Here is a 14,295-nt window from a genome sequence, read left to right on the forward strand (position 1 = left end):
GTCATCACGCTTTGTGAGAAGTATCCGGATTATTGGCTAGACCTTAGCTCGTGATCGTTTTAGCGCCTTGAGGAGACGGTCGGGAGTCTAAATTCAAAGGAATGGCTATACGAACAAATCCTGAGAATGCAGAGACCTCGGAGCTGACAATTGTGAGTGCAAGAGTAGCGTGGCGTAGCGGTTGTACAGAGTACCTAGGCAGAGGGCAAAAAGATTCAGGAGAGGTGCGGGTTAGCGGCGGCTTATTCAGGTGTCTTGGCGCTGCACTGGTTACCCTGCTCTTGATGCCTCTATCTCTTCCTCGAACCTCGCACAACGCGCCACCCTCCGCACTATTTATAGGTTTTTAGTGCCACCTATCCGGAAAGTCTGCCCCTTCGTCAGTTGCTTCCCATGGCGCGCGGTGATTTCTCAAATCGCTCAAGGCGGCCCCTAGGGCTCCCTCGAGTTCCCGACTCCCAACCTCACACGTATTCAATCGGAAACTGTGCTGAGATATTGTACATCACGCATTTCAGTCGAAAAGATCGCCTTCCAGAATCCCGAACCTATACCTCGATTGACCGTCCGCACTCTAATTTCGCCCCACACCCGATGGTCGATCCTCTCTCCGTTGCTAGCTCTATTGCCGGCCTGGTATCCCTTGGCAAGGTTACGTTTCTGAGGCTATTCCATTCCGTCAAGGATATAAAGAACGCCGAGAAGGGAGTTATCGACCTGGAGTCCGATCCTACTCTCAATGGCGTGCTATATTACTTTCTAGTAATAGCACAGGTCCTGGAGACAGGATGACCTAAGCTACTCCGTCCGGCTAGATCACGTCTATCTTTGCCTAGCTACGCTCTACAAATTGGACGAGAAACGCAAAAGGATGGGACTCACGGACAAGGACAAAGCGCGACAAGCGATCAGAAACCCTTCGGGCGATCAACACTACCGAGTGTACTGAGGACAGTCGTCAAGATCGAAATAACTTGGCATTTGCCCTACCAGCCGATAGCATGACTGCGGTGCTGAAGACTTTATCATTCCAGGAAGGCATATCGAAACATATGCCCGATACTGACGCAGAGCTCAGCAAGAAAGACAGGATCGAGGGTCGCAAAGAAGAAGGACCGATGCCGCATTCTTCAGCACATCCTGTCTGTCGACCCTCATCCAAGCGTTCGAGTGAGCTTAAAACTACGCTATCTCACGGCATAGTTCTACGTGATGGACGACGGGATTTTCTCTAGATGGGTACATGAGCCCGGCACACATCTCAGGCTGAGCGGTGCTCCCACGGTTGGAGAGACCTTGCTATTCGCCTTCGCCATGGAAGGCTACAAGGTACGAGCGACCCTGGCAGCGCGGTAGCGGTCTTCTATTGCGACTTCAAAAACCCACCGAGCCAGTCGGTCGTCAATCTGCTTAGTACGCTCGCATCGCCAATCGCCCGCAAAGTAAGGCTAGCTCCTTCAGAGATGGCATCCACGTTGGATGACGTTCGAATAAAAGTAAACGTACTTGACGAGCGCTGGAAGAGAAAACACTGCTTCACAATCTACCAGTATGTCTCGGAATACGGATGAGGGCCGGTTCTCCACGAGCTCAGGACGAATGCCCTTGCTCCAATGCAGTCAAGAGGGGACTACTTAACAACAGCACCATCCACTGTCTTCCCCATTATCATTACCACAGCATCCAGTACAGCAGTCGTCCCCACAACACCCATCACCACAGCATCCTCCATCACAGCAATCGTCTCCACAGCAATCACAGCAGCCCCCGTCGTCACCTCCGCCTTGGTTCTGATCGGCCGAGAACCCACCGCCGCCTCCAGTGAACTGCTGCATCTCAACATTGTCTCCACCATACCCGACATCGCTTCCTTCGGAAACGTATTCGGCGGCAACAACACCTCCGACCACAACGCCCGCACCAAGTGCGACGCCTGCGGCGAGCTTAGCTGCGTCGTCACGTTTCTGCCTTTCGCGCTCCTGGGGACGTGGCGGTAAGCGTTAGCAAATATCCTTATCGGAGAAGTCCGAACCCTTGAGGGCCTTCTGGAGTGACCTAAGACACCCTGGTTTGCGTGAGGCGGCATACGTACCTGCTCCCACTGCTCCCTTTCCCATTGCTGTCTTTCCCATTGTTGCCTTTCGTACTCGTCGCGCTCCCAGTCACTCCTCTGCCTCTCTTGCTCCCATTGTGCCCGCTCCCACTGCTGGCGCTCATACAACGCTCTCTCCCATTGCTCTCTTTCACGTTGTTCCTTCTCCCTTTGCCTCCTCAGCTCCTCCTGGCTCTTAACATAATTCTGCTGCTGAACCTTGTGCTGGGCTTGCATCTCATGCTGTTGCCTCGTATATGCCTTTTGCTGTGCAGCGCGCTCCTTCTCCACGCGATTTTGGGCTTGCTGCTGTTGTTTCTGGTAGGCTTGCTGTTGAGCCTGCATAGTTTTCTGCTGCTGCGCGATTTGTTTCTGCTGGGCTTGCTGAGCTTGCTTCATCTGATTGATCTGATGTTGCGTTTGCGCGTTCTGGGGCGGTGATGCAGCGGGAGGGCGAGCCACGGTGGTTTGATGGTTGATGACAACTTGCTGTTGGTGGCTCACTATGTGTTGCTGCTGTACAGGTGCACCCCGCCCTCGCGCTGGCTGAGGCCGGTAGGCCATTTGGTTCGTCGGGCGAGGCTGACGGTTGGTTTGCTGAGGCGCGCCGCCCCGATTACCTAGGAAAATGGCGGCACACGTTAGTTAATGCTTTGAGCTGAAGATGAGACTGTGTAGGTCCCATTGTCTCCTAGTTCTGGCCCAGAAATCTATCCCTGAAGGGCCGTCGACGGTCAAAGTGCTAGAAAACTTTGGTATGTGCACAGCGATAACGTACCACGAGGAGGCATAACGGAGGCCGAAATGTAGAATGACGGGTAAAAAGGGATTGAGCCTTGTAGGAGACTTCAAAATAGGAGAATGAGAAGCAAAGAAGAGCCGAAATGCAGCGCAGTTTCCTACTTTACGAGGCTAGCAGGTTGAACGAAGTAGCTTGGTGGATAGAAGTAGCGCTAGATGAAAGAATGCCTGGAAACGGTATATATGTCTGTCTCCTCCTATCCTTATCGGTGTGTAGCACATATTAGCCCCCATGGGGCTTGACTCCATACGAGGCTCAAACAAAGCCACCTGCAGCCACTTCTGCCAAGACCTTCTCATTTGGGGTCTTCTGCAAGGCTGTAACTGCACGAGGGTGGAAATAGCAATGGTCGCCAAGGCCTATTGCTGATTACGCAGCATTGAGGCGGATTATTTCTTCCCGCTTTGGGGATATTAGCGCCAACGATCCTAATTGTGTGACTCTTGGACAGTATTTCACCGGACGGGAAATGGCTATATTAGGGTCCTGTCGGCGATGAGGCTGAGCAAAAGGCTGCGACTGCATGAGACTCGAGACGGAGTAGGGTCGCTTTATGTTGGTGTAGGAGTTCGCGTGCAGCCAGTGCATAGGGATAGGTTGGTCAATGAGAGCCTTTGGTGGAGCGAAATGCGCTAAAAATACTTCATGGCTCGTCGCATCCCTCCGCCTCCTCTGCCTCCTCTGCTCCGTCCTCAATCCTGGGCAGCGCGTCGCCTTACGAAACGGTCTTGAAAAAGAACTCCCGCTTTTCTGTAGTCTTTGGGCGCCATAATTCCGAATTGTAGCACGCTCTTTGATGCTTGTGCGCGTGCTAGACACGCCATTCACACTCACTGATCTACGCTAACTATATCGGGTTAGCTAGGTGCGACCGCTCCTCCAATTTTCAGTAGTGCAGACCACAAAGTCTAGGACTTCGAATAATACTCTCCTATCGCACAGTATCTGAATCGCCATAGTAGCAAGCTGATCGTGGGCCGCCTGTGAATGATGCTGGTTGACCCCGCAGTTCTGACCGCCTAGGCATCAGGCAACAACAATCCTTCGGAAACTGAAATGTAGCTGCATCTCCACATCCACACCAACACCTCAATGCTACTCAAACACCCTACGGCGCCGTCAGATTGTTGATTACCCGTCATGCCAGTAACCACACGAGGAGCTCCAGTGGAAGTGAAGGCTGCGCCCGCGTTGTCGAGCTTCAACTCTACCGGTCTACTCCAGGCCACATGCCCGTCTCTCTGGAAGCCGGGGAACTCCATTTTGGACTCATCCTTCAGGTCAGACGTCACTCTGCGTGCCGCCTCGAACGGCTTCGTTAGCACGGTCCTCGATGCGTATCTACAGCACAACCATTTAGTTCTCCGCCCAGAGGACGTATGGTTTGCGATCCTCGTACGTAACCCCGGGGTAAAAACTACGTGTCTCGCGTTAATTTACCTGCGCTACATTGATCGAAATACTACTTAGGTAGTACTTCGCTCGCCGCCACCGCAGGTCATAAGACAGGAGACACTAACCCTTTCTTTCCGCGAGAATTTAGAAGAGCTACGCTGACTTCGTACCCCCCGGCTATAGATACAATTCAGCTTTTACGTCAACAAGCATGCCGAAAAGCTGCGCAAGTACTTTGTGGATCATGCCGGGAAGAAGAAGCTCGAGATCCTGCAGGATGTCATGGAGATGCCGGCGTTCGCCCTAGGGATGACGGAGCTGATTGCAAAGAACGTCAAAGACCCGGCTCTGAGGCAGTGGATCATGCCTGATTTCAGTACTACGACGGACACGGACCGGATCAGCGCTGCCATCATCATGATGGGTACGATGCAGAAGTACTTCGCCTACTTTTGCGGCATCACATGCGGTATCCCATCCGTTACACTTCTGGGCGAGAAGAAAGACTGGGAAGACATCCTCGAACGTGTCCACTACCTTGCTAAGTTCGGCAGTGAGCATGCCGAGCTGCTCGTGTGGAACTCGGTGCTCACCGCCGTCGTCTCCCAATTTGTCAAAACGTTTGACAATCCCGATACCCCTGACGTCGTCAAGTTCTGGCAAAAGGCGGTTCACCGGTACAGTGATAACTACTCGGGCGAGAAGCACATCACAGGGTGGGTTCTTGCCTTCTGCTTTTGGGATGCTGAGGGAGAGCCGCTCGTAGCCCGGCGAGTCGGGTGGTCTGCGAAGAACTGGCAACAGGGCGTTGCAGATGATGGGCTCGATTGGTGGTTTGAAGGGCAGCGGCTTAGCGACCTTGAGTGGAATGACGTGCCCTCCGGCTTCGCTCACGTCCCAATCCACATCAAGGATTATACCAGTGGAGAGAAATCCGTGGCTAAAGCAATTGCCGGATCTGTTGGCTGGCGCGTTCTGGACTCCGACGCGTTGTTCGCTAGCACTCGTGGCAAAGGGAAAGCCAGCGCAAAGCATCCAGATCAGGCGGTCCTTAGCGTCTCGAGAAAGCTCAAAGCTTCGGGGCCCTCCATGCTCACGGATACCACTCTAGTTAACCAAGCGCCTGCCCAGAAGCCAGGTATACTGAAGCAAATCGCCCAGAAGATCTTCTGCCTTGGGTCGGAAAACGACAACGATCCTACGGCGGGAGGCAAGAATGTTGAAAACGACAACTCTCCCCAGGAAGCTAATCCCGAGCCCAACCCCGCCGATGGGCGTCGCAAAGTCTGGATGAATGGAAGAGAGATATATGTGAGGGAGCCTGAGCCCGAGGTTCCACAATTGTCCGATCTCAGCGAGTTGAATAGGCCGTGGGCGTACGAGAAAGGGGGCAAGAACGATACACTTCAGCCTGAGACAGGCTGGTGGGTGATGAAGACCATCGATGGACAGTATGGGAAGGACCCTGATGTCCCGGATGTGGAGTTCGATAGCGATGCGGAGGGTTATGATGATGACTTAGCGAGGAATGGAAGGCCGCTCTAGGATGCAGTGCCGGAGGAGAGCCTAGGTTGGGGTTTCAGACTGGAAGCAACTCGACGTTGGGTATTGAAAGGATTCAGAGGGGCAGCGTAGGGTATAGGTAAGTCGCCTAACCATTATCTCTGTGACCGAACGGGGTTTGAAAATGAATTTTCTTGAGTTCAACTGTGCTTGCCAGTAGCAGAACAGAGTTTTGGGCACCTCAAGGTGCCACACCTACCTTGACTGCCCTACCCCTCACAATCACACCCTACTTCAAATCCCATTAATCTGTTCCCTGAAGTTTCCATAGGCATGCTTTCCTTTACCCGCTGCTCCACTCGAACCATAGTGCTGACCTGTACTCCGAGTCGTCGAAATGTCTCCTTCCTCAACAGCGCTCAGCAATTTTATTGTCGTTCCGCACCCCTCCAGGCGGAATAACTCTGTTCTCTTCACATGGTATGCCTTGGGATACTCTCGGAGGCGTCTCACACCTTCTTCACTACCTTCTTCTCCATCTTGACTCTCGCCAGCAGCACGAATAGAGCTGAGACGGTAGCAACCGCCCCTGCATAAAAGATCGCAGGCCGGTACACGTCGACGCTCTGTCCTTCTCCGTTCTCTTGTCTTCCTCCAGCCGCTTGCAGCAGATAACCAGCGATGGGAGCGCCCATGAGATACCCGCCAGTGAATCCAGTGACAGCCATGCTCATGGCCACGGCAGCTCTTCCAGGACCAAACAGGCCAGCCACCACTGTCGGCAGCGTGGTGAAGAACGAGCCGTTCGCGACACCATTAATCGTGGCGAAGACGATGAGCGGGCCCAGGGTGTTAGAAACCGGCCAGATAGCTAGCATACTGACCGCGTTCAGTATCATTGTGATGAGAAACATGTTGACAGGACCAATTTTGTCGCTCAGCGGTCCCCCGATAAATCGTCCCACGGCATTGCAGGCGTTGAACGCTGAGACCAAGCCTGCGCCTGTGCTGGAGCTGAGCCCGATGGACTGCGCAAAAAGAGGGAGGAAGTAGGGCGGCACGAAGAGAGCGAAAGTTCCGATCGCGCCAGCTAGAAAGACGGCGGTGAAGGGCACCGACCGAAACATGGATAGGTCCACGAATGGTATGTTCTTCATGGGGACTCGCTCTTTCAGCATCCACGCAGCGGGGAGCCCTGTCCCGATGGTCATCAAGCCCTGGATACGAAACGTCCAGGAGATTCCTACACGGCGTTTTAACGCTTCGAGCGCGACGGCGAGCACGCAGCCGCCGATGCCGCCTCCCAGCTTGACGAGCCCGTTCGCTAAACCAAGATGGCCGGAGAAATACTGCACCGGAAGTGCATTGGAGACAGTGTATACCATTGCCATGCCGACTCCTCCAACCACCCCCGCGGTACCGAAAAGGCCTCCCACATTGCGCGTGCAGAAGCTAGCTCCGATGAGACTCATGCCCATGAGCAAGATGCCGAGTAACGCAGTCGCTCTGCAGCCGATCCATCGTATCAGCCGCGTTGCGAAGAGTCCGAAGGCGGCGCCTCCCGCAAGGCCCAGAGATCCAACGAAGGATAGCGTGGATGTGGGTATGGTTTTGAGCGTGGAGTCGAGCAGTGCGGCTTGCAGCACGCCCCAGCAATTGATGATGCCCGTGAGCCAGAATATGGTTAGGGCGCAGCAGAATACAATGGTCCATCCGTATCCGCCATCCGGAATGGCGGTCGTAGAGTAGGCTGCATCTTCTGGGACTTCATCTGGATGTTGGGAAGCTGGAAGGTGTTCGTCGCTTGATGGCGTCCTGATGACGGAGGTAGGTGCTAAAGTTGGGATTGTTGAAAGCTCGATGCGCTCTTCAGTCAAAGTGGAAGACATCTTGGATATCGCCTTGGATACCGGTAGAAGGGAGGGTTCAAGTTGGAGAAGGACTCATCGACAGTTCGTGGGGGATTTATCATTGACTACTGGTAGATCATCCACCTAAAGCGGGTTAGAGCGCGCCCTTGTGGAATCCGTCGGAAAAGGGCGCATCACGTGCAACAGCGGAGAACAGGGTCCTGAAGAGGAACCTAATGCATCCAAAATTAAAACTCGCAAGATGGGCTTTCTTCCAGCCGTTTTTAGAACGGAGTAAAGGCCTTGCTTGAGTGGACATGCCCTATAAAGAGTATAATAAGCAAGAAAGCTAGCCGTCGCACTGCGCATGATATCCGATGCCGATGACACATCTCCGATTCTGCAGTCCTCTTCGAGTCTATGCAGTGTACTTAAGAGTCCACTGTGAACATGCATATCGCAAACTTCCTCCTTTGATGAATTGCTTGTCCGCCTGCCAATGTGGACCTATATTCACGTCAGCCAAGCATTAATAATCTGCAATACTTCTCCGTATTCTCCGATGTAAAACTCCGCGTCGACTATTGCATCTCGGGTCTGGCTCTTTTTCCGCACCATCTCCTAGCTGGCGTATATCCACTTCCGCTTTTATGTTGTTTCGGGCGAGGACGTACGGCTTTCCTGAAGACTTGATCTGTTCCCACTTTCCGTACAACTGCTTGCAGACATTGCCAGCAAGCTCGGTCGCGTTCTTGTAGTCGAGACGCTTGAAAGTAAGGTCGTTGGCGGGACAACAGCGAAGGTCACCGGACTAGGCTGGAGGGAGTGTCCACTGTAGTGGATCAGGGTTTCGCCGTCGCAATTCGTACTCGACACCGTCGTATCGTATCTTGCCGCCGAAATATGTTCTACATTTTGAATTCTTTAGAGGGTATCGCTCGCAGCCTATACATGTGAGCACATGTACTAGGTCGGCAACCAGTGTCATGACAATTGAGGCAACGTTTACAATCATACGACAACTTGGTGAAAGCGTCTACACAGCTCTGACGGGCTTGCTCGGTGGAGAAGTCGGCCTCCCCACAAGAGAGACACAGCGTTCTCAGATCGATAATGTACTCTGCTGCGCGTACCACATAGCTAACGGTGCCTTTGTTCCCGGATTTTGCCTTCGTATCGTGGAGCCAGTTACAGTGGTATCCGCCTCGGTGCGGTCTTCCACATTCCACATCCGGGTCCCTTTTTTCCTGAATGTTCTCCAAACGCTTCTTAGTGATCATGCCGCCGCTGTTCGTATCCCCCAGATATGAGAAGGTGATCGAGTTTTCTGCTACTCCGTAACCAGTGGATGGCGTTTGTTCGCTAATGCTTATGGAAGCAACCGGCAAGCAGATCAGCAATGCTAGATAGCTTGCGAACATGGCGACCAACATTATGGATTCATATGATTCCGAGCTTTTTGTTGCGCAAAGGAAGAGGCTCAATGTATGAGGATTGTCTACCTGGGCAAGCAAGAAGAGCGGTAGAGTGGGGGAAGCCGGGGAATGTTGCTGCACACAAGAGACCTCTTGGTGGAAGAACCTAAGTGACGGGTGCCCCACTTCATAGAGTCAGAGGTACCACGATAGGCTGTAGGCTCAAGGCGGCCTGAGCGCTGTGACACGCCATATCTCCGTCCTCCATCTCTGCACCCCAGAATGCGCGGTATGCTGACGTCGATCATGCTTATCCTGCTGCAGCCCGGCTTCCCCATCTCCTTTTCACGTAACGTAGTCGCGATAGAGGAGGATTGATCTACCCTATCCCCGAACCGGAGAACCATCGCCCAACCTCTCGATCCAACACTTTCGGTCCCACAGGCTTTACAAAAAAAGCATCTGCGCCCACGCTCTCCGCCCCCTTACGATCAGCCGGACTATCCTGACCCGTGACTATGAAGATCACACTCTTCTCCCATCCATTTTCTCGCTCCATATCACGGATTTTCCGCGTCGCGGCAATGCCGTCGCAGACGGGCATTTGGAGGTCCATGAGGGTCAGATCAAACGAATTGGACTGAGGCGAAGGAGACGGCAACGAGGGAGATAACATCGCGCTCCCGTCTGTGGTGCTGGAAGCTGCAGAGGAGCCTTGCTGAGAGAATAGGCGTACGGCTTGGTCGCCGTCGTTTGCGGTCCGGTATGGGATACCGCGGCGGGTGCAGTACATTTCAAGGAGATGGAGGTTGATAGCGTTATCATCTACGAGAAGGGTCATAGGCTTTGCGGATCGTTGTGGGGAGGTGCTCGTAGAAATAGGTGGGGTGGTGTCAAGGCGTGTCCTCCGGACGGGGTATGTGAGGAAGTCGGCCTGCACGGCTGCAGGGAAAACAGAGCCGGGGCGTGGTAAATGCCCCGATGGCCTGCTCATTTTGGGAGCAGGTGAAGAGGCGTCTATGGCTATACCCCCTGGTGAAGAGCTTGGCGAGTTTGCTTTCGATAAAGCGAGCCCACTAAGGACTAAGTTCGCCTGTTCCAACGCTTTGGCGAGTGTACTCGGTATGAATGGCCCCCTTAAATATATTATGTTGTTCTGTCTCCGGACTTGCTCTCCATCAAAGTCAATGACGCATTCCGAATCGGGAACGAGGCAGATTGCGGCCTGCTCCGCACCAACCTGCGATATCTGATTCTGAAGCTGGGTTAAATCAGTGGTATAGTCAAGGAGCAAAAGTGAATCTTCCGGACAATCAGATTCGATGAACCCGCACCGAGTGAGGTATCTGCTGAGGTACTGGGAGGGTGTCCGGGCCTTTGAAGATGCCGGTAATCTACAGAAGGTTTGTGGTAGATGGACGAACCTCTCCCTGATCGGTTGCGGTGGGTTGAAAGAGCAGGCGCAGGCGGGTTCGTAGAAGGAAGCCCTGAAGTGGGACCCCTCATTCAGGTCGGAAGATACTAGAGATACTGAACCGTTCATGAGGGTTGCTAATTTGCATGCCAGAGTCAATCCAAGCCCAGCTCCCGCTGCGTATGAATCCACTTTTTCGTATGAATGAAATATGCGCTGTTGGTCGCTCGGTGAGATGCCGCGGCCAGTATCTTCCACGTCCACGATGAGCGATTGGTAGTCGTCGGTGACTGATACTGTCAAGGCCACAACACCGCCAGCAGTGTTCTGAACCGCGTTCACGGCGATTGGCTGAATACAGTCGATTAAGAGGCCTAAGTCGATCGCTAAACTGTCGCAATTTGGTGGAAGGTGGTGACTGAAGACGATAGATGGCCTCGCAGAGGGATCCTCCGGCATTACTTGAGCAATTTCGTGTAGTAACGCCGACCCAATCTCGTCGACATGATGTAATAAAATGACACGTTCTGCTTGTGCGATGTCGGCCCACCGGTTGAGCTTGATCAAACTGTTGACTGTTGAGATGAGCTCTAGTGCGGAAGTCCTGATCGTGTTGATGTAACCGTAAGGATCCAAACGTTCGACGTCTGCGGTTGGTGTAGGTGATAGTGTGGCATGTATCAGGTTCCGCGATTTGAGCTCCTCAGCTAGCAGTTCCACCGAGCCTAGAATGCCATGAATAGGCGTCCTTAGTTGATGTGTAATGCCGCGAAGAAAGGTCTCTTTTGCTGCCAATGCTTCTTTAAGAGCACGATTCTGCCAGCCGCGAGAAAGCAGACTTGCACAAGTATGCACAAACCAGGAATCAACGTCGTCGAAGATGAGTCGGAAGTCCTTTGAGCCCACGACAAGGAAAGTGGGTATGCGTGCGCTTCCGCATTCTGCGACAATGGCACGTATTACTCGGGGGGCGACTAGGTCCTGATCGTTGTGGTTTTCGATCATGTAGTCGCAATAGTCGCAGTCTTCCCAGAGGCCATTCTCGAGCTGTAAAGTAGGAATTGCTGTCCCTCCTTCGAATAAAAGCCTGTGGTCGTTTGATGTCTGGATGTTGATCGAGGTCGAAGGATAGACTTTCCGTAAGATGTCGAGAAGCACCTCTTCGTGATTCGCGTCATGGGCACATCGCTCTTGCGCATCGGACAGGAGCTCCAGCATCCGCCGTCGCTCCCGCTGCCGTCTAGCTCTCGCACTTTGAATGATATCGGCGACGATCCAGTCGGCGAGACGAGCCAAAAACATCTGCTTCGACTTTGAAGGCGGCTCCTGCTGCGTGTTCGAGGCGACACAAAGCGAACCAAGTGCTACATGCTCCCCAAATTCTGTTTGGAAGTGTAGCGGCACTCCGGCATACGCGCGGAGGCCGCCTTGTCTCACGTGCGGCGATTCCCGAAACCGCCAGTCTTCCAACATATTGGGCAAAATGAAGATTGTCTAGAGGGGCTTAGCAGCGGCTCCGTCGGGATGCAAAGGGTCCGAACCTACATCTGGAGGTTGATTGACTGTATGGGCGCAGGTACTCTCGCGACGCGGTAGAACCGCTAGAGGAAGCCCGACAGTGACCATACGGGTGTAGGTATTGTGGTCTAGCAGGCCAGCGATGACAAATTCCCATCCAACAGTTTCTCCCGCCAGGCGGACCTTCTCCTGAAGGCGGGAGACGAGCTCGGCATCCCCGAGGACGCCGCGGGTGTAGTAGAACAGCAAAGTCAACCTTAGTCTCTCATTGCGCGTCAAGATAGGGAAGAGATAGCGACCCTCGGCCGACTGCGGCCTCTCAGGAATTGGCGCGGGGCACCAACTGTCGGTTTTCTCGGGATACACGGCGGTTGCCACCTGCTCGGACCAGGCATCGATCGCTTTGTTGGCGTTGTCGACATCGAGAATCGGCCCCACTGCTGTTGGGCGTGATGTTGGGGACGGCGGGGTAAATTTGGACTGGAGCACTGCGGCATCTGCCTTGGGGAAGAACGGCGCACGCTGGCCGCTGGCGTGAGGCATCGAATCGCAGACAGAGATGTCCAGCATCACGGGCGCGCTGGCGGGCGAGCGGTTGGGCAAGCCCTATGTAGCGGTGGTGGCACCACGGGTGCTAGTGGAAGCCGGGTGGCGTCGCGAGCCTGGTCCGTTCCATCCGGACTTTTCCTCTCTCGGGTCAACGAGGCGAGTAATAGCTACGAGAAAAGGCAGATAAGGGGCACAGAGTCACAGTGTCCAAGTAAAGTCGCAAACGTGCCTATTGCGGGACAATATTGGGGCTGAAGGCCGAGCCAGCAAATGGCGGGCGAGTGCGGTTCGCGGATGCAGACAGCGCAACCAATAACAAGCCGAAATCTGAACAGAGCAGAACGAAAACTGGCTTTGGGGAGGAGCCATTATACGAACTTGGCTGGGCGGTCTGACAAGCCTGGGTGCGGTGAAGACTATCCGGATGTCGTCTCCGAGCCCTTCAGGATGCGTTCCTCGTTGATGCTAAGAATTACATTTCCGAGCACTCCTCGCATCCAGAACACCTTCAATCCCCTCTATTCGCTCCGAAATCGCAGCGCTCGATGGAAAAATCAAGTCCTCCCCCCCTTTGCCCAATGCTTTTCCCATTCACACCGCCCGATATTTAATATCTACGGTATGCGTTGCTAGAACGCTGGACCGCGTCCTTTTTCTCCGACCGATGTTTCACAGCATCCAAGCACAACTTCCTTTGTATCTTACAATATCTATTCTTTCGTTGGTGTTCAGTTTCGCTCCCTTGGCTTCCTCCAAAGCTCGTCTTCGGTCATGGAACGCATGGCTGGGACCCCATTAGTCCGGCTTGAGGCCGAATACTCGACCCCGCAAGAACCGCGGTCGATAGCTAGGGAATTGAGACTCCAGTGGAGCTGCTCTGACGCATCGTTCGGCAGACTGACCCTATGCCGAGTTGGCTGAATCTGAGTACTCGTGCTGTCGTTCGAGGACATCAATGAAAGGGAAAGCGAATCGAGCTCTGAAGCGAAGTCCATTTCCTCCCTGCTTGCTTCGAGCGCGGAACAGATGTTGCTCGGCCGTGAACTGGCCTTGAGTCCTACTGCGAATCTCTTGTGCTCTTGCTCAAACTGAGCTTCGAGCTGGCGACGCTCCTCGTACCATGTCTCGTATTGATCCTTTGTCATTTGATCTATTGGTGGGTATAAAGCGTTGAGTCGAGCTTCGCGCACTTCCCAAATTTTGGCGCATTCTTTCTCGACGCACTCTTGGCAATAGAACGAGGTATTCGACGCAGCACCGAATGGCTCGAGACAATTTGCACCACAGTCCTCTACCAGATCCGTTCGTATTCGATGTGAGCATGTGAGTTGGTGATAGAGCCGTCCTCGACAAGGGATGAGTCGCCTTGACCGAGTGTCATCTGTTGAAGTTGTGGCAGGTGTTCGTGGAGGAGCTGATGGAGGCGCAGGTGGCGTTGATGTGCCATTGCTATTCGGCCCGGCCGCCCATCCGAAACGACAGGCCTGAACCATCTGCGTGTGGCTCATTGTGTCGTTAGAGAGGGTAGGAGCTGATCGAGGAATTCTGAAAGCGCTGTTGGAGAAATCCATGTCCGATATATCCTCGCGAATGCGGTCGGTAGAGTGGCGTCAGCTGATGGAAACGCGTCCACGGGTCGGGGTTGCTGCGTTCCGCGCGTAAACCTCGCGAGCTCGCTTTGGTACAAAATGTGTTGATAAGACAGTGGGTGAGAAATAACAGGTTGTTACTGGTAGGTCGATTAATCGCAGTCTCGT

At 53.6% G+C, this 14,295-nt stretch overlaps 7 protein-coding genes across 7 annotated transcripts; 2 read left to right on the forward strand and 5 right to left on the reverse strand.

Annotated features, from left to right (window-relative positions):
* Positions 1 to 325: 325 nt before the first annotated feature.
* Positions 326 to 943, forward strand: BU26DRAFT_340533 (uncharacterized protein). The gene has a single exon (XM_033822301.1). The coding sequence runs from the start codon at positions 394 to 396 to the stop codon at positions 790 to 792; it is 399 nt and encodes a 132-aa protein (XP_033682043.1). The 5' UTR covers positions 326 to 393; the 3' UTR covers positions 793 to 943.
* Positions 944 to 1,460: 517 nt separating this feature from the next.
* BU26DRAFT_551904 (uncharacterized protein) lies at positions 1,461 to 2,883 on the reverse strand (the record flags this gene model as incomplete). Its single annotated transcript, XM_033832127.1, has 3 exons — positions 1,461 to 1,979; positions 2,093 to 2,712; positions 2,871 to 2,883. The coding sequence occupies 3 exons, from the start codon at positions 2,881 to 2,883 to the stop codon at positions 1,635 to 1,637; spliced, it is 978 nt and encodes a 325-aa protein (XP_033682044.1). The 3' UTR covers positions 1,461 to 1,634.
* A 1,068-nt stretch (positions 2,884 to 3,951) lies between these two features.
* On the forward strand, positions 3,952 to 6,064 carry BU26DRAFT_520316 (uncharacterized protein). Its single transcript, XM_033829265.1, has 2 exons — positions 3,952 to 4,289; positions 4,473 to 6,064. Exons 1-2 carry the CDS (start codon positions 4,035 to 4,037, stop codon positions 5,832 to 5,834), a joined length of 1,617 nt encoding a protein of 538 aa, XP_033682045.1. The 5' UTR covers positions 3,952 to 4,034; the 3' UTR covers positions 5,835 to 6,064.
* A 3-nt stretch (positions 6,065 to 6,067) lies between these two features.
* Positions 6,068 to 8,142, reverse strand: BU26DRAFT_340551 (MFS general substrate transporter). Its single transcript, XM_033822303.1, has 2 exons — positions 7,841 to 8,142; positions 6,068 to 7,786 (listed from the first exon to the last, which is right to left on the reverse strand). Exon 2 carries the CDS (start codon positions 7,679 to 7,681, stop codon positions 6,302 to 6,304), a length of 1,380 nt encoding a protein of 459 aa, XP_033682046.1. The 5' UTR covers positions 7,682 to 7,786; positions 7,841 to 8,142; the 3' UTR covers positions 6,068 to 6,301.
* Positions 8,143 to 8,550: 408 nt separating this feature from the next.
* BU26DRAFT_566044 (uncharacterized protein) lies at positions 8,551 to 9,075 on the reverse strand (the record flags this gene model as incomplete). The annotated part of the gene is made up of 2 exons (XM_033833463.1): positions 8,551 to 8,587; positions 8,660 to 9,075. The coding sequence occupies 2 exons, from the start codon at positions 9,073 to 9,075 to the stop codon at positions 8,551 to 8,553; spliced, it is 453 nt and encodes a 150-aa protein (XP_033682047.1).
* A 180-nt stretch (positions 9,076 to 9,255) lies between these two features.
* On the reverse strand, positions 9,256 to 12,683 carry BU26DRAFT_340549 (uncharacterized protein). The gene is made up of 2 exons (XM_033822302.1): positions 12,017 to 12,683; positions 9,256 to 11,965 (listed from the first exon to the last, which is right to left on the reverse strand). The coding sequence occupies exons 1-2, from the start codon at positions 12,557 to 12,559 to the stop codon at positions 9,437 to 9,439; spliced, it is 3,072 nt and encodes a 1,023-aa protein (XP_033682048.1). The 5' UTR covers positions 12,560 to 12,683; the 3' UTR covers positions 9,256 to 9,436.
* Positions 12,684 to 13,219: 536 nt separating this feature from the next.
* Positions 13,220 to 14,254, reverse strand: BU26DRAFT_340562 (uncharacterized protein). Its single transcript, XM_033822304.1, has one exon. It carries the CDS (start codon positions 14,107 to 14,109, stop codon positions 13,267 to 13,269), a length of 843 nt encoding a protein of 280 aa, XP_033682049.1. The 5' UTR covers positions 14,110 to 14,254; the 3' UTR covers positions 13,220 to 13,266.
* Positions 14,255 to 14,295: the final 41 nt, after the last annotated feature.

Source organism: Trematosphaeria pertusa (genome assembly GCF_010094035.1).
Source record: "Trematosphaeria pertusa strain CBS 122368 unplaced genomic scaffold BU26scaffold_9, whole genome shotgun sequence".
Classification (NCBI taxonomy): domain Eukaryota; kingdom Fungi; phylum Ascomycota; class Dothideomycetes; order Pleosporales; family Trematosphaeriaceae; genus Trematosphaeria; species Trematosphaeria pertusa.

What these genes read in the sequence shown, in the direction of transcription:
- BU26DRAFT_340533 (XM_033822301.1), top strand. Translation starts at nt 394, where the DNA reads ATGGCGCGCGGTGATTTCTCAAATCGCTCAAGGCGGCCCCTAGGGCTC.
- BU26DRAFT_520316 (XM_033829265.1), top strand. Translation starts at nt 4,035, where the DNA reads ATGCCAGTAACCACACGAGGAGCTCCAGTGGAAGTGAAGGCTGCGCCC. An exon ending in ACGTATGGTTTGCGATCCTC is followed by an intron (nt 4,290 to 4,472) that starts GTACGTAACCCC and finishes CCCCGGCTATAG; the next exon opens with ATACAATTCAGCTTTTACGT.
- BU26DRAFT_340551 (XM_033822303.1), bottom strand. Translation starts at nt 7,681, where the DNA reads ATGTCTTCCACTTTGACTGAAGAGCGCATCGAGCTTTCAACAATCCCA.
- BU26DRAFT_340549 (XM_033822302.1), bottom strand. Translation starts at nt 12,559, where the DNA reads ATGCTGGACATCTCTGTCTGCGATTCGATGCCTCACGCCAGCGGCCAG. An exon ending in CAGTCAATCAACCTCCAGAT is followed by an intron (nt 11,966 to 12,016) that starts GTAGGTTCGGAC and finishes AAGCCCCTCTAG; the next exon opens with ACAATCTTCATTTTGCCCAA.
- BU26DRAFT_340562 (XM_033822304.1), bottom strand. Translation starts at nt 14,109, where the DNA reads ATGGATTTCTCCAACAGCGCTTTCAGAATTCCTCGATCAGCTCCTACC.